A 27,958-nucleotide genomic window follows, 5' to 3' on the forward strand; every position below is an offset into this window, starting at 1 on the left:
ATATCCAACTGGAGAAGATAGATTATGAGAAAGCAAAATATATATATTTTTTGAAATACAGGTTCTGAAAAATCTCTGAAGAATTGCAGTAGTATGTTGGAGAATAAGTGGGTGGAGGCCTAAATCATGTTCCATTATTGCATCGGGGTCTAGACATTGAAAAAGGCAGAAATCACACAAAGAGACTTTGATGTAGGAATAAGTTAAATAGGTGTTGGATACCTGGAAAAAGCACAAAGAAAACATCAAGATGCCAGACATAATAACTACAGGAAGTAGCTACCACAACTAGGGGTGGGGAGGTAGGTGGAAGAAGTTAGTGCACTGTAATGAGAATCCAGGAGCTCAGAGGTTGGACCCTTTGGAGGTAGGACTCAACCCTCTAAGGAGAGGGCACTGCCCAGGTGTTGATTCTGAGAGCACAAAAAAAAGTCTAGAACCAGTTGTTGCCACAGTAACAGTGACAGAAACAAAAACAAACAGAAAGGAACACAAGTCCCTTCTTCCCTCCCTTCGCTTGCAAAGCTCCTTGTGGTCTAATACAACCTATTGTTGCACCTAACAGGAAAGTCAGCCCGGAAAGGAAATGCAGTTTGCAGAGTTCCAGCCCCAGCACCGCAGTGCGGAACATGGTGGCGGATTTGGAGCTACGGGGCCATTACTCGTCAAGAGATCAAGGAAGGGCTCTCTAAAGGTAACATTTGAACTCAGATCTGAAAAATGAAAATAAGAATTGAGAGATGAGCATTTCAGACCAAAAGGGGCTTAAACAAGCCTCTTATACATCAGAAAGGAGACAGAAGTATAATGAGAAGGGCGGGGAGGGCTCTCGGATATGGCTGAAGGAAACTGAAGCCAGGACGGGGCCAGATCACACTCACACATTGGTAGGCTCTTGGATGTAATACCAAATACACACATGCACACCATATGACGCGTGCCAGGTATTCTAAGAGCATTGGGAAGCCACGGAAGGTTTAAGAAAAGCAATATATTATTTACTAAACACCCAATGAATACAAGGCAACATGCTAGACAAGGGTTCCCACAAATAAAGAACGCATTCTCTTTACCTACACCTGCTTCTCTGCCTCTGTTTTGGTTTCTGGTTAATGACACCACCACTTACCCGGGTTCCCAAACCAGAAACCTCTGAGTCATTCTTTCTTCTCACTCTCCACATCCAGTTAGTCACCAACTTCTGTCAACTCTACCAATTGTTCCTAAATCAACCCTCTGTTCTCTGTTCCCACTGCTACCACCATGGTCCCTGTGCCTCCAGAATTGCCCTCCCCAAATCCATCTTTCGTGCTGCTACAAGAATGATTGATCCAGAACATAAATCTCCCTGTGCTGGAATTCTTCATTAGAAAAGTACTGCAGATGAGGGCAGATGCGGGCCAAGCCCCTGGTAGGGCCTTCACAGCCCTCTGCAATCTAACCTTCCTCTCCTCCAACTTTGTGCAACACCTGACTAATCTTTCAAGATTAGCTCAGGCATTAACTCTTCCAGGAGCCCTTCCTTCAATCCCCAGATTGAACTATGTGGCCCTCGTCTCTGCCCCTGCTCATCACTGCACCCCATTGGAATACTCTGCTTATAAGATCCCTCCCCCCACTTGACAATGACTTCCTTGAGGCAGAGACACTTCACCCTTGTAGGCCAGTAAATTGTAGATAACCTATTACTGAACTGACCAGCAGAATTGACCTTGTGTTACACTCACCAAGGAAGCAGAGATAGAACTTTGCAAGGAGAACGTCCTATCCCAAGCTTAGAATGTCCGATCCACGGAGAAGATCACATCTCGTGAGGTGTACAGGACAGAGGGCTAATTGGTCATGGGCCTCTCATTTCAACAAAGAGCCTCAAATTCCAACTCATGGCATCATCTCCAAATGAAGTTATACATAAGGGGTTTTTTTATTTATTAAATTATTGTTCAAGTAAAGTTTTCTGTTTTTTTACTCCCATAAGGTTTTATATTCTGTGTGTGTTAAAAAGCATTAATATTTTGAAGGCAAATATTTAAAGTATACCATGACATTTATTTTCTCCCTTTGCTATTTCTTCACTTTTTAATATACCAGTAGCCTCAAAAAAATGGAAGTGAGATAATAGCAAAGAGTTTCATCAAGGTGTACATCATTAAATTAATAACATCAACTTGGAGAGATGAGATCAGGTTTATGTAAAAATGTTTCCTGGCCCTGGGGCGGGAAGAACAGGTACTTGGCACGTGGATCATGCAATAAATATGCTGGATGAAGAAATGGGTGGCCACACATCTAGTCCACGGCAACAGACAACTACAGGGAGAATTTGTCCATCCAAAAGACGCGTTCAGAATAGAAGATGGGGAAGGGGGTGGCTGAGGCCAAAATAATGGGACCTCCCTGAGCCTGCTCCCGAAGAGACTTCCCTCGCCTGCAGGCTGAGTTTGTTATCACCAGGGCCTGACGCCAAGAAAAACTCAAGTCCTACATCCACCCTCACCTCCGCTTCTGGGAACATGCCTGCTCTTATCCTGTGGGAGTGGATCTCATGGTCTCCCCGCCACCAACGCCTGGTCCCGAATGGAAGCCACAGTCCCTGAGGAAATAGAAAAACTATAATCCTCTCAAAAAACTCAGTTCGTGTTTATTCTGAGAGACTGAATATTCTCTGGGCCCTGTCAAAAGCATGTGTTTCCATCTAGAATATGGTGACTGAAAGGAAGTGGATTCACCAGGGAACTCCCCCCACCCCCAGGCCTCCATGGCCCACGAGTAACCCCTGGTGCCCTTCCATCCTCACGCTCGGGTGAGGAAGTGACCGCACAGGTGGGCGTCTGCAGCGCTGGACTCTGCAGTCGAAACACAAAGTGTGCAGAAGGATGGTACCGCGGGGAAGGGGAGAACCTCCTGACCGCCCAGAAGAGCGAATACAACCTAATCACATGTCCTCAGGAGACAGTGCCGTGTATTTATGCTCATTCATTCACCCACAGGACTGACTGCCCCTGAAGAATTCTGCGTTCTTTAGAAGTTTCTCCTCACAGAAGTTCAAAGTGACTTAAATATGTGTGTCTCCAAAAACTGGAATATTGGGAGATTGAATGATAAATTACCAGCTGAGTGATAAGTGATACAAAGTTATCTTTTCCGTGGTGATTCTACTGTTAAAGTGGCTTTTCTCTCCCAAGTTCTCATCCGAAAACTTGATACTGCAACCAGAACTGCCCCTCCTGAGCTGCCTGGGCTCCGAGGGACCCGGGAACCTGGCCACCCGGACCTGGGGGGGGGGGGGGGGGGGGCGCGGCTCCTTCCCAGGGCTCTTCTCTCTCCCAGAGACTCCGTCAGCCCATTGTGATGCAGGAGCCACGGCACAATGCCCTGAGGGCCTGGCCTCCTGTGCATCTTTTACTAAGTGGCGACTTGCCTGCCAGGTAGACACAAACACCTTCTGCCACAGAAATGTGAACAGAGTTGGAACCGTGCAATTTGGAGACCGGTCTCCCAGCAGACACCCGGGGATCTCTGGAGTCGATTGCAGCCGCACCTCTACGTAAGTGTACGGCGACCTCGGGGTGGATTTCAGATAATTCACGGACAACAGGTCTATTTTCTTTTTATCATCCTCTTTTCCTTCCGCTTTCACTTCTTGTACCATAACCAGAACAAGCAGGAGAACTCAGAGACAACACCTAGTTATTGGATGTCCTAAAAAGAATTTCACTGGGAGTACGAGACTGAAATAAAACCAAGTTTTCCAGGTTCTTTCCTGGTTTTGATTTTTCACACTGTTACCCCAATTTTCTCCCATAAGTGCCTGAGATGGAATGAATTTGTGGAAAGACAGTCATTTCCAATTGTTCAAATGGGAGAGAAGATCCCGAACACAGGGCTTTTCTGTCCAGAGCTGCAAGATTAGTGGAGAGGTCTTGTCAAGAGAGAAGAGGCCGCAATATTCAGACCTTTTCGAAGGCATAACCAGAGTTGCAACCTGGAATTGTGATGGACCAATCCTAAAAATTAGTGTGTGAAGAATCTTAACACTAAATTAGTCGATTCGTGTGTTAAGAACCTTAGGGAAAAAAATCACCTAAGTCAGTGCTATTCTTCAAAGTGCTGTGAAGAACTGGCCTCAAAGCACCAGGTATCAGGGAGCCGAGCTTTTTTTTCCCCAACACCTTTAGTCCCCTTACACTTCCCTCCCCCCAGCAGTCACCACACTGTCATCCGTGTCTGTGAGAACAGCTGTAACCAGTGATGGGTAAACACCATCAGTTAAAAGCTCTCATGTAATTACAGAAATAGTACTCAAAAGCAAAAGACAAGAGATTTTAGGTGGTTAGTATATGAGTGTTCACTACAAAATTTTTCAACTTTGCTGTACATTTGAAATTTTTTATAATAAAATATTGGGAGAAAAGACCACATGGGGAGAGGTAAATAGCAAATATTAATGGAGAACACTTTACGGGCATTTCTAGACACCCCCCTGAATCAGGAGGCCGAAACGCTGGCAGAAACACTTCTGGCTGACAGAAACACAAGAGCTGGCTCCCAGACGTCCACTCCCTCCCCTTCACAATTTCCACAAAAACTCAGGTGGTCCAGGTTCCAAAACATTCCCAATGACTGTGTTTATTCCAGAGAAGTGAAAACATCCCACCACCAAACCATAGGGTGGCACCTCACTCCCTCACTGTTCTTAGCTCTGCTGGCGCTTTGGTCACCTTTGGAGCGGTACCCAGGTGGGGATCATGATCCTGGGGCATCATGGAGAGTCTGTGGAGCGAAGCTGGAGTAGCGCCACCCCAGAGAGGTGTGAAGCTCATTGCTTCTCTGGGCTTCGTCTCCCTGCTAAACCACAGGCACTGGCTTCTGAGCTGCTGTTAGATTTAACATGGAATTGCTCTACCTTTCCTTTTACTAAAAGCCAACAGAGCTTTTCTCAGATTAAAATTATACTGTAATTCTGCAGAAAAGTGCAACCTGGTGTAAATATCTGCTGAATTCATCTCCACTCAGACTTGCAAAAAGTTGGGGGCGGGAGGAGGATTGAGAGGAGGAAAACCAGTATTAAGAGAAATAACAAAGACTGTAAAGACTCTGCTAGCGATAGGGTAAGTTGGAGTCCACCTCCAATAGCCTCGGCTCTTTTATGCCTTCTTTGCTCAGCAACTTAAAGCCTTTACCTATAATATTTTATGTCTTGCTTGCTTAACTAGAGGTATATAGGACATCTAATGGGCTTAGTGAAAGGTATAAATTGTTGGGGAAATGTAAACTGTGATTGTGAGAACTAACACACAATACTGGTAGAACAAATCATAACAAGATTCCCTGTGTCTGAAATGAAGCCAACTTTGCATCCCACGCTGGCCTGCAGTGACCTTGCTTTGCTTCTATGCTTTAATTCACAAATTCACTCAACACACATGTCTTGCAATTCCACAACATGCTCATTCATTGTCCTTTATGTGATTAATCTATTTTTAATACTAAAATTTTAAATTACTTTTAGATGATAGACCTATACTGCCCATGTAGTAATAAATGACGCAAAACAGTATGGACTTTCATAAGGAATTTGCATAAATAAGCCTTGCTTTATTTTTTAAGATATTTACATAGAATTTACAAATGTCTAACTTATGAGTATGAATAACATTATTGCAAATTTCCTCTGCATCTTCTCTCTACTCTGACTTTTAATCCTAAAGATTATGGTCATATTCTCTGACATGCAACTGTCACAGGGTGATGGAGAGAAACATAAATGTGCTATTCAGGATCTTCATTTACCCTTATTAAAAAGCTTGCCGTGGAAATGATGAAAATGTTCTAAGGTGAGATTACGGTGCTGGCCGTGCCACTCTGGAAATATACTAAAAACCATTGCATTGTACCCTTTAAATGAGTGAAACTGATGGTATATAAATTATATCTAAAAAAAACTATATTAAAAACTGATCCATGAATAAAATTATGAGGAAAAAAGCCTGTACAAGTTTGGCCTGCACAAATCTGAGTTATTCTGAATCAGCACAATTAGCAACGACATCTCCGTAAGGGGCGAGAGAGCCAAGGGCAGGAGCCGCCTGCCAGTGGTCTCCTGACGGGAGAGCCCCGGGAACTTGGGGCGGAACCCGGACTCACCTACCGCCTTTTGAGAGAAAATCATTCTCAAACATCTGTTCACCATGGGTGTAATACACTTTGGCACATCTTACAAGAAACTGTGATGTTCCAAATAAGTCCACACCATGATTAGTATCTATTGATTTCATGTTATGGGAAAGTGTGAATATCTATGATATGCAATACATAATATACATTTATATACATATAAGTTTGTAAAGCTAAAAGGATATCTATGTATATGTAGATATACATAGATATCTGTATATATGAACATATACACAACTTTAATACTGTCTCCAGGTATGAGAGAAAAACAAATAAGTAGTTAATTTAAGAGCTGATACTTCTTTTGGACCATTGACAAAATGGGGTGTGTGTGTGTGTGCCTGTGTGTGTGTGTGTGTGCGCGATTCACAGAATAAGCCGTATGTCTTAGGAACAGTGCATTCTTGACTAATTAACCAAGAGAATTGGGGAGGTGGCAGGAGGGGGTGGAGTTGCAAGGCACAGACTGATCATCTCAAACCACAGTTAAGACTAGTTAAAATTCAGCACACGTTTACCATCCACACACATCGTTCAAAGGTGTCAAAATAATTCAAGAGCAAAGGTTCAGAAACAACAACTAAAAAGAAAGAAAAATCACACCAGAGAAGATAAAACATTTTGTTACATTTTCTCGTTAGCAACATCCCCTTTGTTCCAAGGTTCGGCGAGGGACAAGTTCAAGCAAGTCCCAGCCACCGCTGCAAACCTGCCAAAGCCCTCACCTTCCTGTCATTTCCTCCTTCCTCTCTGTGGCCCTGAATCCGCAGCCGCACTAGCTCCCCTGGGAGATCATTCACTGATTGCTCTCTGAGGGATGATGTTCTCATATAAAAGGGGTCCTGGAAGCCCCATAAATGACTGCGCTGGAAATGGGTATTCCCCATCCCCGGATGGCGTCTACTGATTAGCATGTGCTCGTAAACACCAGACACGCCCTTCAATAGGTGGGCGTTGTCATTTCTTTTTTTTCAAGAATGTGTACTTTATCACCTACTTCTGGATGAGTAAGAGTTGACTACTGCATTTTATCAAATCTAAGATGCATACATTATAGATATACCATTATTTTAGAGATGACTGAGAGAAAAAATGCTAATTACATAATGCAATGCTTTCTTATTACTCAGATTTCTTCCACATAATCCCCATCATCTGCACCACCATCCTCCTGTGTACTCCTTACAGGAGAGCTTCGCTCTAGTCTCTGGGACCTTCTGAGCCTCCAACGTGCATTCTGCATGTTTTGTCCTGGAATTTTCTTAATCTTACCAGAAGACATCAACTTAAGGTTTTCAGCTACCCATGAAGAACACATTTTAATTGGTCATTAAATGCAACCTGTGTCATACAATCCATGTACATAATTTAATACAGCCAGGATTAAGTCCGTGCATTTGCAGCCAGATGACACCCACCTTGCCACTGTCCCCCATTGACCACAAGATGTACTCCATTTCGGAGTCTGGGAGAAACGTGTGTCTTAGAATGGAAAGTTGGGAAATATGAAACCAGCATTTTCGAGAGGGAACCCAGCCCAGCAGGTGCTGGGCGGATTACACTTTTCACAGACCAGTACAGGCACCACTTAGGTGCTCGCTGATCGAGCCACGGTGTCCGGGGGTTTTACTTGCGCCGGTGCATTCAGACATCCCGACACTCCCTTGAGTTGGGTAGTTTAATCCTCATTTTATAGATGAGAAAGTGAGCTCCCAGATGTGAGTAACGTGGTTCAAGTTCATGAAAGTAGCAGGGGATAGAACCCAACTATGAACCCAGATGTGTCCGACTCTAGAATCCATTATCATATTCCCACCAGACCAGTTTCCATACTGGCCTTACATCACGTAAGCTCTGACGGTGACTACAGTCATAGTTCACCTGGTCCACGTCTTCCCGAAGGGGTTACTTAAGTCAGAATTTCACGGAGACAAGATAGAATTGTCCATAGCGACTGTAATCATAATGTGATATGAGAACTATACACAAGTGACAAAATAGTGAGCATAAGCATATATAAGTATATACATACATACAAGAACAACCAGCTAGGAAGTTAGAGAGTTTTTAGGCTATTGTGGCTTATGCACAGAAAGAAAACTCTCAGGCTTGTTACTGCCTTCCATTGCTAAGGTTATTGGAGTTGACACTACATCCTTTGTCACATTATCAAATATCCTCAGGAGCCTAGGATTTCACTTCTCGGCAGTTCCAGGCGCACTGTGGGCTACAGACTTACGACTGTCTGGCTGCACCCCCCAAAAGACAGTGACTAGGTCGCTCAGCCCAGGTGCAGACAGCAGCCCTCCGACCACTTCGCCCACCAAGTTCAGCTAGAAGAATGCTTTCTAAGCCACAGACCTCACATTTGAAATAAGATTAAAGATTAGTATTGAAATTTTCTTGAAATTTTACTAAAAATTTTATTTCCTGTTTTTTGTATCTTTCACGGAAGACTTCATCATGAAAAGGAGGAAGCCCAAACTGAAGTGAGTTAAAAACGTGGCCTCCGAGAGAGGGCTGTGGCCCTGACCTGAGGTGAGACGTGCGGGCGCGTCCAGGTGGGGCTACGCTGAGCTACACCAGCCACACGCTCCTTCCCCGTGTCTCTTTCTTCCTTCCCCTTCCTTTCCTACTTTACTTTCCAGGCTTTCTTTCCCTCTTTCTCTTTTCTGGGAATCCAGTGTTCCCAGAAAGATGCTGCTGATGACGATCGATTTTCCTAGATGTCAAGAAGGGACACGTGAGCTGATAGGAGTCTGGTGGAGAGGGACAGAAGTGTAGGAAATAACAGCTGTCCTGGGAAATGAAGGGTGAACTGTTACTGTGACACAGGTCGTGAGCCTGACCACAGGGACTGCTGACCTTTGCTTTTCTTCCCCATTACACCGTGCTCTCCTTTAAAAACGGCCTTTTCTAACGACTTCTTGCCACATTCCAGCAGATCTGCATATATTGGGACCCCAGAGAAGCCAGGTGACAGTTGGAGCACTGGCCATGTCCTCTGGTTCTCACAGGCAGCTTCACTGTCTCTCCGCCCCTGAGTGATGGTGGAATAAGTGTCTTGTCCTACTGAGTAGGTTTTGGAGGACACAATGTGCAAATGGGCTTTTTCCTAATGATCCATCACCACAAAAAGTCTTCCATTGCTGTTGCAAAGCTCTGGCCTTGGAGACCTGAAATGGTTTAATATGGCCTTTTGCACTCATGGCCTAAACCTCAGTATTCATTCATCTCCCCTCCCCCATCATCCCCTCTTTGCTTTTTACTTTTTCTTTGTATTATTATTCCCATTAATTTTTTAAACTGTCACAAACTTACAGGATATTATTTCCTGAATCTTTTGAGGTTAGTTTCCCAATTCAATGCCCTATTATCCCCAAATACTTTAGTTTTTGTTGCCTATGATTAAAGATGTCCTTCTACCTAAGCAAAATGTAACCATCGAAATCAGGACACGAACATTGCATGCTACCACCACCCAAGCCTGACTTCCCATTCGAACTTTGCCAAACGTCCCGGTCAGGGCCTGCACCACTAGAAGACCCAGTTTAGAACCTCACACACTGCATTCAGTTGTCACATCTCTTCAGTCTCCTTCAGTCTGGGACAGTGCCATAGTCTTTCTTTGTCTCTCATTACATTGACATTTTTTAAGATCACAAGCCAGTTATGTTGTGGACTTTCCCTGAAGGGGATCTTCCTGATGTTTCCTAATGATGAGGTTTCAGGCCATGCACCTTCGGGAGGAACATCTCAGAAGACGCTGCGTGCTGCTCGCTGCACCCTGCATGGTGGCGCAGCGTTTCGATTTGTCCCATTGCTGACAGTGCTCACAACTCACCTCATTAAGAGGTGTCTGCCTTTCTTCTTCACTGTAAAGTCACTTTTTCCCCTTTGAAATTAATATGTTGACTTAAACTGTGTACATATTCTGTTCCTCATCAATCTTTTAAGTAGTTAACTAATATCAGAATAAAGCCTCATGGTCTCTTATTGCATTAGATCAGTTCCCCTGGATGTAACTGGTTACCCATCCCTTCCACCCTCCTCTCTCCCACTTGGATGCCCGCCTCACCCCGCTCAGGCTCTGATTCCTTACACGGGGCCCCACCCCTCTCCAAGTAATAGACACCCTCTTGTCTCCCTTGGGTTCTGGGCTGTAGCTCCTCACTCTCCCCACTACCGATTCCTGCCTCTTTTTGTTCAGCTGGTGGATTTAGAACTAAATTGCTCAGGAATAGAAAGAAGGAACAGGAAAAGGAAGAAGGGGAAGGGGAATACCTTCTGTATTCTTTGATTCTCCCTCCTTTTTTCTCTTTCCCATTCATCCCGACCTCTCCTGACCCCTCTAACCCTTGCCAGTTCTCACGTCCGTCTTTCCAAGCACTCAAGGCAGGACTGAATCTTGAGCAACAACATAACTTTCTCCAGTCGGACTATGCAGGTCTTGTTCCTGTGTGTGGGGCACTTGCAAGCTGCGCGACGTTGGGTAAATTACTTTCCTCTCCAAGCCTCAACTGCATAGTATATAAAATGAATATGTTAATAATGCTACTTCATAGTCTTACCAGAATTAAATGAGACAGGACATATAACGTCTTTATTGTCTCCCACAAAACAAGAACTAAATTAAAATTCTGTGGATTATTATTTCCCTTCTTCTCTGTTTTAAATGGTTGTTGTTTTATCTCTCTCTCTCTTTTTTTTTTTAATTTCCCAGAGTACTTTTTTTTGTCTCATTCTTCTTACATTTTGGCTTCTCTGGATTAGTTTACTTTCTTGCTCTTCTTGACTCATTTTACTTCTGATATGTTCATGCTTGACATGCGCTAAGGATGAGATCTAATGACATTCAGCCACTGTTGTCTGTTGAAGCAGGTTCCAGAGAGAGAGCGGGAGATGAATAACTGTCATTGATTAGATCAGCACCATCACCTCCCCATCGAGAACTAAGCTCGGTCATGAGTGAATGATCAGGAAGAAATGTCCTCAGTTTAGTATAGTTTTGATACGCTACTTATAAAAAAAGACTTGTGAACCCTGAACAATGGAAAGGGTATTGGTTAGGAAGACAAGGATTAATGATTTGGGGGACACGGGGCATATGTTTCGAGGCCTCCTAGAGAGGCCTTCCCTAACCACCCTAATTAATTAGCGCTGCCAGCACCACACCCCAGGCGCTTCCTATCCCACCTGTCTGGTCTAGAGTCTTTGTGGCCCTTATCATCCAACATCATTTTTTTCACTTGCTCACTCCCTGTTCCCCACACAGCACCAGCTGCATGGGGGGAGGGATGCTATCAGTCCTGCTCAGATGTGTCTCCAGTGTGCAGCACAACACCTGGCAGATCGTAGATGCTGATGAAATGTGTTGAACAAATGAATGAATAAGTGAGGCTCCTTATGTGTTACATTAAATTTTCCCTGTGTCTGTTCACGGTGTGTCCACTTGGTCGGCTTTCTGAGGACGGTGTGTAAGCACCATGAAGAAGAACAAAAGGAAGTCTACTGCGAGGACCCGTGAGCAAGAAGCCTTCTGCATCCCACCCCTGCATGGTCCAGGAGATTTCCAAAACGTGTTGGATGGAGGGGAGTTTGCCCCTTTTGTGACTCCGCCCATGTTAGAGGGCAACTTTATCCAGGTAAATATTTGAGCCTGAATTATGTTGTAGTTACTTCAGTCACTAACTTACTCAGCGATGACTGAACAGGTTGGGAGGGGAATTGCTTTACCTGTGACAAGGGTGCGTGTGATACCATTAAAGGGAACAGTTTGGGGATTTTAAACAACTGAAAATAATTATACTGTTGAAGAAAAATTCATTTCAAATTTTCCCAACTCTAACATGGGAAGTCTGTCCTAACTTTCCTATAATTGTCTATCATAATCTTGCCAAAATTACATGAGGGGACAATGGTCATTTTTAGGATGTCCTGCCATGGGAAAGCACCCAAACTTCTTTACACCTAGAAGACATTTTAAAGAATAATATCTATGACACAACCAGCATTTAAAGTGAATTTTCACTCTCACTTCTGAAGGTAAAATATAATTGTCAAATTGTGCCAGAGAGAAAAGTTTCCTCTCATAAAAACGTACCTATATTCTGAGTGAAACTACATTTCAGTGCATTTGGGGGCAGTTCTAACTTTGAACGTTTGACATTAAAACATTCAGACAAATAAATTGGGAAACGAGTTAAATGGTGTGGACCACACCTCTAAACTTCATTAAAATGCTACAACCAAGTCTAACATGAAACGCAACCCATTCCAGCAGCTCCCCAGCGGAATCCACCGAGGGGTGACAGGCAAGACCACAGACATGGCATCATCTCTGCACCTACACCTGGGAACCGGAGAGACCTCCTCACCTCCAGAACCATAGGCTGGAGGTGACACCTCGATGAACACTAATGTTTAAGTGATATCCCAGAACACGTGATTAAGTCATAATTTTATATACTTTACTTTCCATATGCTTCCTTCCTGCTAACAATCTTTTTACTTTATTTTTTGCAGTTCTTCTTGCACACTTTTCAAATAACCATTGCGTGTTCTGATGAACACTTGGGGGCAGTTAGCATTCTACAGTCCATCCAAGGCCCCAGATCAGGCATAATTGGAGAGGGTTATTCCCTTCTGCAGAATGAACAAGTTTAAATGAAAAAAGAATAATAGTTAACCTTGAATAGAATGCAAGAGCCTCGGGGCATCAGCTCCCCATGAGGGAGCCACCCGGGACCCAGGCCTCCTTCTTTGCTCTGTCACCCTCAGGTCAGCTCCCCTCCAGCATCCCATGCAGACAGGACAACGACAGCTGCCAGCAACAAGAGGGATGCCTCTCGTCTTTACAGCCATTCGCAAGGGCTCAGAATCCTTGCCCAGAGCCCCCAGCAGACCCCCACTAGTGTCTCATTGGCCAGGCCTGGTCACATGCCACTGCTGAAAGCAATCACTGGCAAGGGGGTGGGTCACCACTTGCCAGTGTGATTGGTGGGTCACCAATCACAGTTTAACCCTTGGGTTGGAACACCATCCCTGAGGGGTGGGTACGGGACAAAACCAGAATTCTCTTCATTGGGAAGGAGAGGGGATGGCGTTGAGTAGATCAGTCAATAGCGTGGGCTATAACATCTTTCAGTGTATATTTGTTTTTAAGCAGTTTATTTATTTACTTTTGAACCAGTTACTGCACAGCGGAGAAACCAAGTGTAGTGTAAAGCCTCTGGGTCTCCCTTCCCATCCCCATCCACCCGGCTCCCTCCTCTTCCAACTGGCAGAGATTTTACTGGCCGAGAGTCTTGGGCCTTGCGGGTGTTACTCAGCAGCTCCTCGGCCTGACAGTCCACACGGCCAGTCCGAGTCTCAGCGAGAGGCCCTTCCCCGGGAAGACTGCTCTGGCCCTACGTCGTGCCGACTGGCAAGTGTTTAAGAAGTTTGCAAGTGCTTGCTAAACACAGCCATTATTAAAACTTAAATCACAAAAACTTTTAAAATTAAGTTATATTCAAAACAAAGGCAACAAATTCTTAAAACTCATCATCCTATTATTTCACTACATTTTGCTATTATCTATGCTCATACAAAAGTCTGGCAAAGGTCAGCAAAGACTTTTGTGAAAATCAGTTGGCTGAATGGAATTTAAAACAAAGGGTGTTGCATATCACTATTTGTAAATTGTGTGCTTCTTATGTTTTATATCAATAAAATGTATAATATACATAGGTCTGTGTACCCTCCAAGAGACCATTGGCACACATTCACCAGCACACCGCTGCCCACATCCCCTTCCAGGTCAAGTCCCCTGTTGTGTGCGCCACAGCATAGCACCCTGAACTTGTACTTGGTAACTCCTCTTCCAACAGTAATAGTGACAGAGTTGTTTAATGCTCGCCTCCCCTGGCGGTCCATGGGTCAGGGACCCTGTCTGCCCTCTCACTGTGAAAGCTCCAAGAATTCACATGAACACGTGAGTGAACAAATGCGTCATACGGCTCATTGCTCCCTCATTTCCTACACAGCTCAGGCCAGCAAGGTTGCCGGGACCATGCACTTTGTCAGAAAACCTCTCTTCCTGTTCTCTGTCTGTCTCAGGTCAACAGGAGAGGTGAATCCATCTACCTGCATAACCGGGCCAACTGGGTGACGGTGGGCATCTGCGCTTCCAGTCATAGCCACAAGACCCCCAACGTGATGTTGCTGGCACATCTGGCCCCCACCGCCTGGAAAGATCCAGAACCCCTGTTTAAAAGTCTCCTGACATCTCATTCTCCTGAGAAACTGGTGCTCACCAGGTGAGTTACAAAGGAAGAGGTGAAAGATGTTTCAGAAAATGCATTTTGCCCCTGAGGAGCTGACAATGGAAACAGCTGCTCCAAGGGAGCTTCTCCCTGGAACCCCCCTGCCGCGAATGGTCGAGTCGTACCCTCAAATCCTGGGAAAATACTGTATGGCAACCTGGCAGCAGCCAAACAGGAGGTTAACTTTAAAAAATTAATCTTAAGTAGCAGGAACTAAAGACTCAAACTGCCCCTCTAGAACATGCCCCTTTCCCCCAGCATGCCAACTTCTATCAAAATTATCTCTGGTCTTGTCTCAAGCCACCAACTTGCTATATGGCCTAGAGCAAATTGCTGGAGTTCTTTCTCTAAGTCTCAATTTTGCAGGATAAAATAGGACAGCTCCTTGGGGTAAATAGCCGATACTCTGATTTTTTTTTTTTTTTAGTACATCACAGCCCTAGGAGTGGGATTCAGGTAAGATGACCCCCTAGGACCAGACCTGGGAACGTAGCAGCTACAAGAAGGCCCCACCCCTCCCCGCCCCATGCCCACCCCTGCCCAGGCCTGTGTGTGAGGAAACCCTGTTGTCCCAAGTCTCACTCTTCAAACCACTGTAAGACATTAATGGAAAGGCCCTTGATAGCTTTCCATCTGGGCCTTGAGATGACCTGTGCACCTGTTTGCAGGTTCCTCCCCCTGCAGTTTGTGACTCTGTCTGTGCATGACGCAAAGACCATGCGCCTCAAAGTAAAGCTGGTGAGTGGCCGAGCCTACTACCTACAGCTCTGCGCCCCCGCCAGCAAGCAGGACGCCTTGTTTTCTCAGTGGGAACGGCTCATCTCCCTCCTGAATCGGGAGAAAGCCAGAGCTTCCAAAGTGTCGGGAGTCTCAAGCCTCTCGGAAATCACAAATAGCACGGATGTCACGGGCTCCATGGACATCATGGACATTGCAGCCCCACGGGCCCCGCAGCTGTACCCAGGCCCAGACCCGCCACGTGCTGTAGAGAGCGCCGAGTTCTCGGAATTAACAGTCATCACCGACATCACCGATGTCACAGATGTTCCAGAAAATGAGGTCGCTGAGGCCCCGGACATCAAAATTTTCACAGAAGTCACAGAAGTGACAGACCTCCATGATGTCACAAACAGTTCAGAGGTCAAAGTGGTCTTTGAAAATGACGACATACTAAGGGCCAAGGAAAAGGTAGGTGGCACGGGAGACTTTCAGTCTTTAAATGACCAAGGATAAGAGTGATCATCGAGATTCTGGTCAGCTGCCTGATGTGGATCATAAAATGCCGTGGAGCTTGCTCTGAATCACCACCTAATTCCAACAATGAGATCGGAGCCTGGAACCCTGGTGGTAAGGAGTCAGCAGGTGTCTCCTGAAATAGATAGTGACCACCCTCACTGCCAAACTTACCACAGTGTCAGAAAGCTGTGGGGGGGGGGGGGGCGGGGGGAAGAGCTGTGGGATCAGAGTCAGAGGCCGGGGCTGGAATCTTGCCCTGCTGCAGAGCAGTGTGGGTAAGTCACTGAGCCTGCATGAGCCTCAGTCTCCTCAACTTTCAGACAATATTAGAACCACGTAAGGGCTACGTTAAGGTTTAAATGTGGAGAAGGATGCAGTGCATTGAAGGATGGGGTGGAACTTCAATAGGTGAAAGTGAGCATGGAAATAGGACACCAAAACACCAAAAGGAGTGGCTGTAGGAAAGGTCAGATCCGGAAAGAACCCAGAGCCGTATCCTAGCATTGGCAGTTCAGTTTGGCTGGAGCGTAAGGTGTGTGGAGAATATTCAGATACAGGATGATAAGTTGCTTGCAAACCTTGCATGCTGAAATAAGAAGTGTGGGTTTCAGTCTTTGGGCAAAATTTAGCCACAATGCCCCTTTCTGTAAAAGGTATGAAGGAGCTGTGTTTTTTAAAAGATTAATTTGATGGCAGGTTGGATTGTGGGTAAAGAAATCAGTTTGAAGGCTACTGCAGAAAACCTCGATGGGGCCCACAAGTTTTAAAAAATGACAAAGGGCAAGGAAGAAGGCTCAGAGAAGAGACTTTCGGTAAATATGGTGGAAAAAGTTTAGCCTCGCTAATAATCAAAGAAATGCAAACTTTAAAAAATCTAACCTATAAAACTGTTCATGAAAACAATAAAAACAGTCAGTGTTAGCAAAGCTCTGGTCAACATGGAATTCATACAGATTCACGGGAGGGATGAGAGTTGGTACAGGCTTGCTTGAAACCATCATGAATCAAGAACCTAAGAATGTTTATAACCTCTGACTCACTGATCCCACTTCTAAGAATCTTCCTAAAGGAATTAATCAGAAATAAGAATGAGGATTTAGCTATAAAGATGTTACTCATACCACATCTGTACCATGTTTATTAGAAAAATGAAACTATGGTCATAATCTAAATGTCCACTACAAGGGAAATGGCTGCATAGATTTGAATCCATGAGGAGCGGTCCCACGCGGGGCCGTCCCCACATCTGTCTTACTCAGGAGTGGCCATAGTACGTATCTGGCTAGATCATAGGCGCTTAGTAAATATTTGCTAAATCAATACTGTGTAGCTACTAAAATTGTTGAAGAGTTTTTCCTTACTTGGAGAAATCATCATGATATAAAGTCGAGTGAAAATTAAGAATGTAATTCCTACTATATAAAATACTTTTATACACGTTAAGACAATAGAAGAGGGAAAAGACATATTGGGATGGGGGAGTCATAGGCAATTCATATTTTCCTCACACTTTCCTGAATGTTCCATTTCCTACAATAAAAATCTAATTTTTAGCTAGAATAATTCAGTTTATAATAAGGAGAATGCTTATTAGCATTAAACAGAATAAATAGTTAAGTGAAAAGTGTAGGATATGAAATGAAAATAAAACTGCAAAGTATACATATACAAAACAAATAAATGGATGAAAAGACCAAGTGAAATGTGCCACAGAAGTAGTTATTTCTGGCCAATGGCCTTAAGCAAGCAATATTTTTCTTCTTTTCACTTTATTCTTATTGTTTTTAAAAATTATTCTATGGTAAATATATATGACTTTTGTTGTCAGACAAAATGAAGTTTTTAAGGAGGGAAATTGTTGCATTATTTTGAGCTGATGGACTAGGGAAGGGCAGGTGGGCGGGCTGTTGGAGGGACGTGGCGTGGAAACGGCCGACCCAGCTCCGAGGCCTGAGAAAGGCAGTGAGCCACTGGAGAGGCAGTGCATTCACGGAAACCAGGGCATCAGGAGAACAGGAGAGAATTGAGGGTATTCAGTTTTAGGTAGAAGTCCTACGCCTTCTGAGATCTGGTATCGTTATGAACCTTCAACCCCTCTCACCTCCTGGATGCTCTTAAATCAAGAACAGCCTCAGACTGGGGAGTAGGTAGCAAGGTGTTTCTAGAAAACCTTCCTTTCCTTGACAATTCAGGGAGAGGAGGTATTGTAATTAAGTACTAATTTTCCTGTGGGAGGTGACCTAGGGGTGCATGCCCACATGGGCTTTTCAGAGGACTGTGTCAGGACCCGGGCCTCAAACACCCGCCAGGCCTCCTGGGCCTGGTCCCCTCCTCATTGCACCTGTGCACTTGAGGGCGCTCAATAAATCGGAATGGAGTGGTGGTTACTGTTTTAGACATGGCTCCACAAATAATCTGTTTTTGTATAATGCTCTTCTGTTACCTGACTTGCTCATGCTTATTATTTTCAAAGGAACAAACAGAAAACATCCTGCAGCCTGGCTGTGTACGAGATACAGAAAGTAAGAATGAGTTCAAAGCATGCTCAGAACACATCAGCATCTTAAATGCAACACTCCCTTTTGAAGGAGAAAAATATTTTCATACTACCTTGACTCCAGGAAAAAGTGAGACAAATACACTCAAAGAGATGAGTGATAAAACCTCAGAAATAACGTCAACCGGTTTTAAAAGCACAGCTCTCAAGGCTGAAGAATCCAGGTACGAGAGACAGGGACGTGCTGGGGATGCTAAGACGGGAGGTAATTAAATAAGCCCAAGCTGGGAAGTCCCCGCCACTCAGGCGTTTGTCACGGAACGTTCCAGATATAGATACAATACAAGCGAATGACGTAGTCAACTCTTAACTATCCACATTTGGTTCAACCTCGTCTAATTTCGTGCCCACTTCCCACACCATTCACTTGGCATTCTGGGCTGGCTGTCCAGGGTTGGCTGTGCTGAAGCAACAGACCAGAATCACAGGGTCCACATTTTCGAGTTCAGGGACTCAAGTTCCAGAGTGATGATGGGTACTTTTTCTTTTTTATACTCCTCCATACTTTCTCCTTTACATACCCCTTATACTTTTCAACATTTCCAACTAATCATTTCATCTGAAAGAAACTATTTTCGCAATTTGAATATTCCATTGCAAGATGCATGGGAGAGAATACTATAGTATTATAAAATGACAAAAAGTTAATCTGTCATTCTAGAATAACACCTAAAAAGAAACCTGAGAAAAATGTAGAGCTAAATGCTTATATTAGCAAAAATGAAAATGAGAGATGCAACGAATTCTGTATAAATTCTTTTTAAATATAAGAAGGGGGTTTGTATGGGTTTTGACACATGCATAGTGACATGTATCTACCATTATATACAGACCAGTCTCACTACCCTGAAAATCCTCTGAGCAATAGATTAGCTCCTAATGGCTTTTTAAAATATTAAAATTGTGAGATAAAAAGGATTTACAATGAAAAATGCTCTGCAAATGCAAAGTTGTTGGTTTCACTATTATGATCACTTTAAAATAAAAAATTGCTTTAAATAGCAAAAAATTACAGAATTTTGAAGATAGAAGGGATCTAGAAGGTTAGCAAATCCCAAAATCTTCAAGGCTCCATCTGCCAGTCTCTCACCTTCCTGAGTCATTTATCTGCTGACTTGACTAGGGAGAAAATTAAATAGCTAAAAATTTAAAACACAAAGCAAAAACCAAGTTTTGGTTGTAAGTAATCCTCTTTAGCCCAATTTAATCAGGCCTGGATTCTTTTTTACTGCCAGTGTTGTACATCAGGAATATAATTAGTAGCTAGAGCAAATTTGAAAATGTTCATTATGAATGACAGGTGCAATCTAAGAATAGAGTGGAATTCACTGGTGCTTTATTCCTGGGACAGTATTCCCTGTAAACTATCATAAGATCTGGAGACCGCGCCAGGCATCGTGAGAGAGACAGATATGTTCCACATACTTTTCTTCTTCAAGACCATGAATTTCAGTGACACTTTATAACCATGTACTTTGGAACAATGAAAAAAATTCAACAATGACCTTGTTAGATATTTTGTCCACAAATTCATTATTCTTTAAAATGGAAATTCAGAAATTCAAATCGAGATAAGTGGAAGACCGTGGAGCCCTCTGTAACGTCACTTTAGGTCCTTCAGAAGTGAAGGATTTACTTCGTGAAGCATCAATATTCCTCTTCATGCCGTGATAATAGTACTAGTGTGACTCTTCCCTCTGCTTTATGGAGGACAATGGCGGGCTTTATTTCAATTTGCACCTATTTAAAGTACATTTATTTTATATTTCTTAGTCTCTTGAAAACTTTTATCATTAAGCTTAATCTTCATTTAAATCACCAGACCTATTTAGTAAAGGCTACATGAACATTTATTTGCAAACTCCTCAAAAAATTACTAATTTAACCTTTACTTTGAAAAGGTCCATTAGTAGGACTGGAACTGGATGTATTTGCCAGAACCCTTGAAATGGATCATAATTATGTCTTTGTACTTATCTGTGAAGGCATTATCTAAGGGTAATTATTTTCTTTTAGTAAAACAGCAACAGTTCCAACATAGTTATTGAACATGTGACAAAGAAACAAAGATTTGGTGAAAATTAGGTGAGTTAGATTTATGGTTTAGCATGCCAATGAGGTTAAGAAAATAAGTATTTTAATTATTGCTATTAACTTTTAAAATTAGAAGTGCAGAAAACAAACTTCTTTATCCAAAGACATTACTGAAAGTAAAATAGTCTGAAAAACTGACAGCTTCTCTCCTATTTTAGCCACTAAACCATAAGAAATATAATCACCTGGGCAAGTACTTCACCTGTGTTGGGGAGGAAAAATAAATTTCCCTTTACCCTTCAAGTTCATCTAGCTGGTCTAATAATCAAATTAACATGAGACACATTAACAAGAGCAAATAACCAAATTCATTCCATATGTCCATACATGGGTTCCCTGAGAATGTAGGGCTCTCGGACAGACCAGGCGGCTGAAGTTCAGATGCCGTTCTAGACCAAGAAGAGGGAGGCAGGGGTCTGGGTCACCAGGGGAAAGTAGGCCATGTGCAGGGGGAGGAGAAAGAGCAAACGTTAGGGAAACGGATCTGGCCAGGACACCCAGGAACGGTGCGACCCTGAGGGGAGTCTAAACACCGGCTGGGCTTGGCTTCTTCCTTCCTGTCACACTGAGACCGTATCATGACACTAAGCTGACAGCTCTCCTCCTCCGGGCAGGTTTTTCTATCTGAATTCCTTTAGGCAGGTAAGGGGGAGGGGTCCAAGGTTCTCTCTGGGTCTTTTGTTTCTTAAAAATAACCCTCTTAAAATAATCTATCTTTCTAAAAGGCGTATTTGGGGGTTGACAAACTCTGCTTCCCCTCACCTGCAAGATTCCCAGGCACTGTGGCCCCATCAGGGCCACGAGAGACTGTGAGAACAAACTTCCAGCCCCAGGCGCCCATCCACTCCTGTGTCTCCCCCCAGCCTCTGTGGAAGCTTATATCCCCAACACAGCTGACTGTTTAGCCAAGCCCCTGAGCTTCTCTCAGTCTTGACCCCAAATAAGTTTTCAGGGGCTGGAGAGGAAACAGAATGGGGACACCCCAGCCTCACTGAGCGACAGGTGACACACAATATACATTATGTATTATTACACACAATTTAAATACATTATGTATCATTACACACCATGTACTTGTATGGCTGTTATAGGGTGGATAGCTTGCACGGTACAGGAATTTAGGTAACTTTGCTTCAATATGTATTATCATGACCAATGCCCTGGGTGTGCCAATCATCTCTCATGACTACCTACAAAGCATTTAGAGAATGGTCAGTTAGCTCACACCCTGTAATTATGTTCTAAATATTTGTGGTTACACTGGCAAATTTTTGAAATGTGTTGTTTATTTTTACAGGAACATGAGAACCGATGCAAATACTTCAGGTAGGGAACAAATTCCACTACATTTCTTTGAAATCCCTGGTATCCAGGAGTCACCTCTGGGTCCTGGAACAGAGTAGTCGAGAGCAAAGGAATCGGGCGAGGTCTTTGGAAGCGCCCCCTGTGCTGCCTCTGCTCCACTCAGGGGGTTCACACTGCAGAAGCTCTTCGCAAGCCTGTCCTCACGCTGTCTTTCAAGAGGGAGGCATCTCTTCACATTTTTCTGTCTGGCAGAGTTCAGGTGCCTAGCTCCCAGTATCTAACTCTCTGGGCATGAACCACTCCCAAGCTAGCTCTGCAGGCAGAACCCGAACAATAGGGCCCCTTGTCCATGCTGATTTGGAAGGGGAGGGGGCCACAGCTAAATCTCTTGGTAAATCTGAAATCAGCCGGCCCCTCTTTTCTTCCTACTTTCAGCTTTGGCCTCTGCTTTGCGGTCAGGTGATACCATTTAACGTTTTGTCTGGCAGTTTCTTCTTTACAAATTCTCATGTCCCAGGATTTTAAAACTGTAACACAAGTTTCTGATGTGGGGGTTGTCCGCCAGGCACCAGTGGAGGTGGCTTCCCTTGCTTGTTGCTGACTCACTTCCAAGTTACTGTCTAACCAGGGGTGGCCCAGACCTCGGCTCCAGTCATGCACACGAGGAACGTCACGGGAAGAACACAGAGGCACACTTCACTGGCCCTAAGTGGAGAGGGGGAAAAAATACTTCCACTTTAGAAGCCAACACTAAAAGGCATTTTTAGCCACATTTATAAAAGACCTCCTCAAAAAGGCAAATAATTAAAGGGTGAGCGTTTGTACGGATGGGACCCAACTCTGGGCCTTCCCGCTGGGCTGTGTCCGAAGTGTCAGATCAACTTCACTGGAGTGTGACTTCACCTATTTTGTAGCCCACAGTATTGAACCTGAGAACATCATGGGGAAATGCTGTTGTGGCTTACAAGAAAAATGCAAAATCTCCTCTGTAGTACATAGACTTTTCATCTGTCAATTTCTACCCCAAACGTTACTTCAAAAAGAAACCAAAGTGATTGCGTCCACCGACAGACCTTAAACAATCTAGTGTTGTTCTTTTGGTTTGCACTGGGACGTGAAAGAAAAAAATCCCTGCACTCCCTGTTTTTGTGGCAGCCCAGATTGAGTAGGGGCTAGCTGTATTTGCCGAAAAAACAAAAAAGAAAGAAAAACCAAAGTGTATTTGTAAAAATTCCAGAGATATCCAACTGGCAAATATTTTCCTCCCATTCTCTAAAGACAAGGATCAATCTAGCAGCAGCTTTATCAATAACACATAGTGTGTTAGCATATAACTACACATACTCTGAAGCACTCATGATTTAAGCCTTGGAAACTTTAAATTAATGTAGGACATCAATAGTTTTATCTTCATCCTATGTGTGACTGATTCTTTCACTTGTCTTGGCACAAATGCAATTTTGTTCAACTGAACAGGCATTCAATACCTGTCTATTATGTATGAGGCAATGGCAGACTCTGGAAGAGATCAAAACTAAATAAATAACAGGACATATTACCTGGCCTAAAGATAGGTGCACAAATAACATAAATTATAATGGTATAGGCACTTGAAGAGAAAAATGGAGAACCTAGTTTTAGCTCAAGAGAGAAAACCAGGAAAGATCCTCTGAAGGAGGCTATGAGTTAGGGAAGGAGAAACGAGAACATGGGGGTACAGAGAAGAGTGTGAACAGAATCAAACGGAGGGGACAGTGCAGGGCCTGCTCCTTTACAGGGATAATTAAAGATGCAGCCGGAAGGCAAGGCGGGAGCCAGACTATGCGGGTCTGGGGCTGTGCTGGGGGGTGTGGATATTACCGTTTGGTAGATAAGGAGAAGGCACTGAAAGAGAGAAATGACAAAATTAGTGTTATGTTTTAAGACAACTGTAATTTCTAAGAGAAGCTGGCAGAGACTAGAGCTAGGAAATCAGCATAATAGTCCCAATGAAGGGAGCCAAAGCCTTGGGCTGGGTGGGTGTTGTAAGAAGCAGTGAGACAAAAGGACATGATTACAGAGTCCACAAGATTTGTTGACTAACTATCTGTGGGGACAAGATAAAAAACGGAAGATGACAGAGTTTAGGGGCAACATGACTAGACAGTAGTGAGTCCATGAAACAGGCTGGGAGAGGAATTGGAAGAGTTTGGGTGCATGAAGAAGTCTACTGTCAAACACAGAACTTAGAAACAAAAGCCTTGGATTTGACCTCTAACTGAAACTACACTTCCTCTGTTTCCCGGATGCCATACTGAATGTCTTCGGGCCTCAGTTTGCTCAACTGCCGAATGTGTGTGCATATGGGTGGGGGAATGAGGAGGGCACGATTAGCTGTCTCCGTGCCCTTTCACCTGTTATGATTCTATAAGCTGCGATGTTTGTGGTTGCGGTGGCCCATCTTTGGGAACGTAGCAGGCAGCTTGAAAATGGGGCTCTGGAAAAAAGGAGCAAAGCAAAGGGCAGTCCACGCACAGCAAAATCCTCCCCCCCCCCCAGCTTGTTAAATCACAAGGACAGTGCAGGCTGCAAACCTGGTATGCAGTTTTCACAAAGTATTAATGATTTTCCCTGTTTGTTTTCTTTCATGTACTTTCTTATTCTTTCCGTTTTTCTCCTCTATATCTTCCCATTTTTCTTTACTTAGGATTGTATAGTTTTGCAATTTTCCCTCTAATTTGTATTTCCTTCCCCTTTTTCACACTCTGAATCACTTTCTTTTCCCCCTTTCATACTCTCTTCCTCATGCTTCATACTCTACCCCAAGAAAAGCAAAGATTAGTAGAACCATCATCCCTCGTCCTACTGAACGCAGACTGAGTGTAGACTAAAACTGAGTCTGTGCATCTGATTCCCACTCTGGGCAGACGCCTGTGTCATGCATTCTCGCTGCTGCAAAACCAACCCCCTGGAACTATGAACCTCGTCAGATTTACAGTCACCCCATTCTGGCCAATGGCTAGCTGGGGGGCCACAGTCTCTAATTCATCTTTCAAACTTCTCAGCAGTTGAAAAGAATCACCCTTTTTCTCTTTTCTGAATCAGATTTTTGGTAAAGTGGCACTTCGAGTGTTCTTTTACAAAAGAGCTACAAGGCAGGGCCCACCTCCCTTCCTGACTTTTTCATGTACCTTCCTGGGCTGTACTCTCCCTGCCTTCGCGGATTTCCTTGCAGGGAGCCCAAACAATAGGCTTATCTACAATCCTATGTTATTTTCCAAGGTGAAAAGAAATGAGACAAATAGAGAGATTCAAGAAAAGGAGAGGGGAAAATACTTAAGAAATACTGGGAATGTTTTCCCCACCCCTCCCCACATTTCTCTGATCACTAATCAAATTCCTTGGAATCCTAAGCAGCCAGGTTTATTCTATCTTGATGAAATGAAGAACCTGTTTGGGAAATTTAGCAATGGGCTCCATTGGAAAGAATAAAGACATTTTTGATGAGGCGGTTAAAACACCATTGGAATTTAAGACCCAGAATAAGATTCCTCTCCTTCTGTGCGTTTTTGCTCTCCTGCTTCTGGCTTTTTCCTTTCTTCCTCGCCCCTTCTCTTCCTCTTTCCGCACCATTTTTCTTTTTGCCCTCTGGTTCTCTCCCCGATGCCAAATCCTCTTCTGATTTCCTCAAGCCTGTGCCTCATCTGTCTCCCCTTTTCTCAGGGGAATGGATGTGAGGAAAGGAAAGGAAAACAGAAAAAGAAAAGGCCAATGGAAAAAAAAACATGTAAGACAACCTAAAGGTAATTTTTTACAATTATAAATCTCTATAGATAAAAGGGCAGACATGACACTTTCCCAGAAAGCTGTCAATAAAATTGAACCTTTTAACATTGACTCTCATTGCTTCTATTGTAGTAACAATAGAGGTGGACTGGAAAGTTGAGGCTTGGTTGGGGTTGCTGCTCCTGCATCCATCACGGGTCACGATGTAGCAGCACGGGAAAAGAGGGAGCTTCAGATAAGGCACTGGAAGAGAATCGCTTGCTTTTGCTTTTACAAGTGATTCCCTTCATTCTCATTCCTACTCTTACCCTTTGCCTCCCTCGTCTTACTCTTTGCAAACATGCTTTCCTAGATTAGCCAACGCAACCAAGGCCTGTTTCTTTCATACCCATATTATATGAACATTGACAGAGTACCTGCTGGGCTGCCACATATGGCTGTAAAAACTGTACACCTCATGGTGTCGGGGACCCCATTCACGTTCGATGCGCAGTGCAAATCCGCATCGCTGCATGTAGTGGCCCTGGCCTACTGCGTTCTCATTTCTTTGACACACTAGCTGGCAGTGAACTACAGAAGAGTAGAACTTCTCTTGGCAGCCTCTCCCGACATAGCCAATGTGTGTGCATTCATACATGTGCACATTTAGGGACTGAGAAGGGAAGATTAGAGAACCAGGAATGGCCTTGGCAGGAACCACATGCCCATCTCATCAGGGCTCTGGTGATGGAATGGAGGTGCCCACCCTTCTGTCCCTCCTCTGTCACTCTGCCACCAAAGGCTGCTAGTTTAGCACTGAGCACTTAGTTTAACAGGGCCCCACCCAGATGCACACCATGGGCCAGAGGTTATGCACCAGCGGAAAACAGTGTGGCCGAAAAATAACAAAGGTCCACACAAAGTAATCCCCTGGCATCCACATATACTCCTGAGTTTTTGCCTATGCTTTTGTCACTTCTGTTTCCCTTTAAGCATCTTCTTAATATTGTTCTGTAGACATGGTGGACAGTGACAGGGTGACACTCAGGGTGACATGTGCTGGTTCCTATATCCACCCAGAGAGTCCCAAGCCCTGCTAGTTCTCAGTGCAGGGTGGGGCAAAAGTAGGTGTCTAGTCATCCATATAGAATATAATACAATAGCTAATAAATAATAAGAATAAACTCTGTTTTGCATACTCACAACTGTAAACCTACTTTTGTCCCACCCTTTATATTGTAGAATTTAGAGAGAGAAATTTCTTCAAAGATAACCCAATGTGTTCTAATGATTTCATCCTTTGATTGACATATTCTATCACAATGGCATTTCAAATATCAGGGCCTCATTAAGAACGGCAAATGCAAAGGAAGGGCAAAAATGATGATATATATACCATATTGAAATCTTCTGAATTTTAGAAAGTGGCTCCCAAATATGAAGCTGTGAATTGCTTATGCATGGGTAAAGGCAGACAATTATTTTAAATGATGAAAACAGGTTTGTTACTAATAAAGACTTCATATTACTACTGAAGCAATTTGAAAGTTATTTGGCCCCTTATTTCAACAAGCATACATTATGTGCATGTAAATCTCATATACCTGTGACTTATTTTAGGGCTCGGTTTAGCACAGATACAAACTTTCAAAAAAGTTCAATGCCATGTCTGTCTACAAGTCTTAAAGAATAAAAGATCATCATCTTAATCTTGACGTCTTGATTTATTCAATTCTTACTTGGGTAGAAATAGCTTAAAACAAAAATTTTAAGAAATGTAGAGGTTCCTTTTACAATCTCTTCAACCTCTAGATTTTAAAAATGAGCGCTTCTCTGTCCAAAGGATCTTTATCTTTTCTTAAGAAAAAAAGCTATATTATCAATGTAATTTTACTTATTTCAATCACTTATTTTATGGATAGTTTTTAAAGTTTTTAGTTAACAGAAATAACTGTATTCTGTATTTCAGATTTTTGAATTCATTAGACTGACTTCTCCATCTTTTTTTTTTTTTTTTTCAGATAAGTAGATACTACTAAATTAAAAAACAAGCGCAGCTCAGGAAATGACAGTCAACACACAGGAAAAACAAAGCAGTGTCTCCCATGTGGTAGAAATAAAGACTAACACAGATCACGAAGTATTTACATGTATGCCAATCTAACTTCTTAAATCTTAACAACTGCGGATGTTGATTTTAAAGGAAGGTAGAAAAGGACACAAAACCATAAGGTTTTTGATTCATAAGCTCAATTTTCACCTGTAAGGCCTCTTTTCTGTGGGTTGTGGGAAAATGTGCTATTCTCTTCGGTTTTACTTTTGTTTTCCGACATCAGCCCAGGATTATGTTATTTCTAACATCAGGCACTGTGGTGCCCTTGAAGGTGGGGGCCGCGTTCCTTCCATCTTTGTGTTCTACCGGAGCACCTGGCCTGAGAAACGGTATCTATGGAATCAATGAATGCCATTTTCAGACAGTTTTTTTTAATCCCCATACTTTTAAAAATAAAGAAACTAGCCATGACTGAGTGGATTGAGT

General features: G+C 43.4%; 1 protein-coding gene and 1 non-coding gene across 2 annotated transcripts; both read left to right on the forward strand.

Moving 5' to 3' along the window:
* Positions 1 to 11,663: 11,663 nt before the first annotated feature.
* On the forward strand, positions 11,664 to 24,423 carry GARIN2 (golgi associated RAB2 interactor family member 2). Its single transcript, XM_053673212.1, has 6 exons — positions 11,664 to 11,822; positions 14,278 to 14,477; positions 15,152 to 15,671; positions 18,193 to 18,440; positions 21,668 to 21,696; positions 24,362 to 24,423. The coding sequence occupies exons 1-6, from the start codon at positions 11,664 to 11,666 to the stop codon at positions 24,421 to 24,423; spliced, it is 1,218 nt and encodes a 405-aa protein (XP_053529187.1).
* Positions 22,731 to 22,855, forward strand: LOC119034822 (small nucleolar RNA SNORA31). The gene has a single exon (XR_005079645.2). It is a non-coding gene; the product is annotated as a small nucleolar RNA SNORA31 (small nucleolar RNA).
* Positions 24,424 to 27,958: the final 3,535 nt, after the last annotated feature.

Source organism: Artibeus jamaicensis, unplaced genomic scaffold, assembly GCF_021234435.1.
Source record: "Artibeus jamaicensis isolate MK-2021 breed Jamaican fruit bat unplaced genomic scaffold, CSHL_Jam_final contig_851, whole genome shotgun sequence".
In the NCBI taxonomy this organism is placed as follows: Eukaryota; Metazoa; Chordata; class Mammalia; order Chiroptera; family Phyllostomidae; genus Artibeus; species Artibeus jamaicensis.

Excerpts from the sequence above, each read along its gene's own strand:
- GARIN2 (XM_053673212.1), top strand. The coding sequence starts at position 11,664 with ATGAAGAAGAACAAAAGGAAGTCTACTGCGAGGACCCGTGAGCAAGAA. Across the intron at positions 18,441-21,667 it reads CTCAAGGCTGAAGAATCCAG|GAACATGAGAACCGATGCAA; the intron begins GTACGAGAGACA and ends TTATTTTTACAG. Across the intron at positions 21,697-24,361 it reads AACCGATGCAAATACTTCAG|GATTGTATAGTTTTGCAATT; the intron begins GTAGGGAACAAA and ends TTCTTTACTTAG.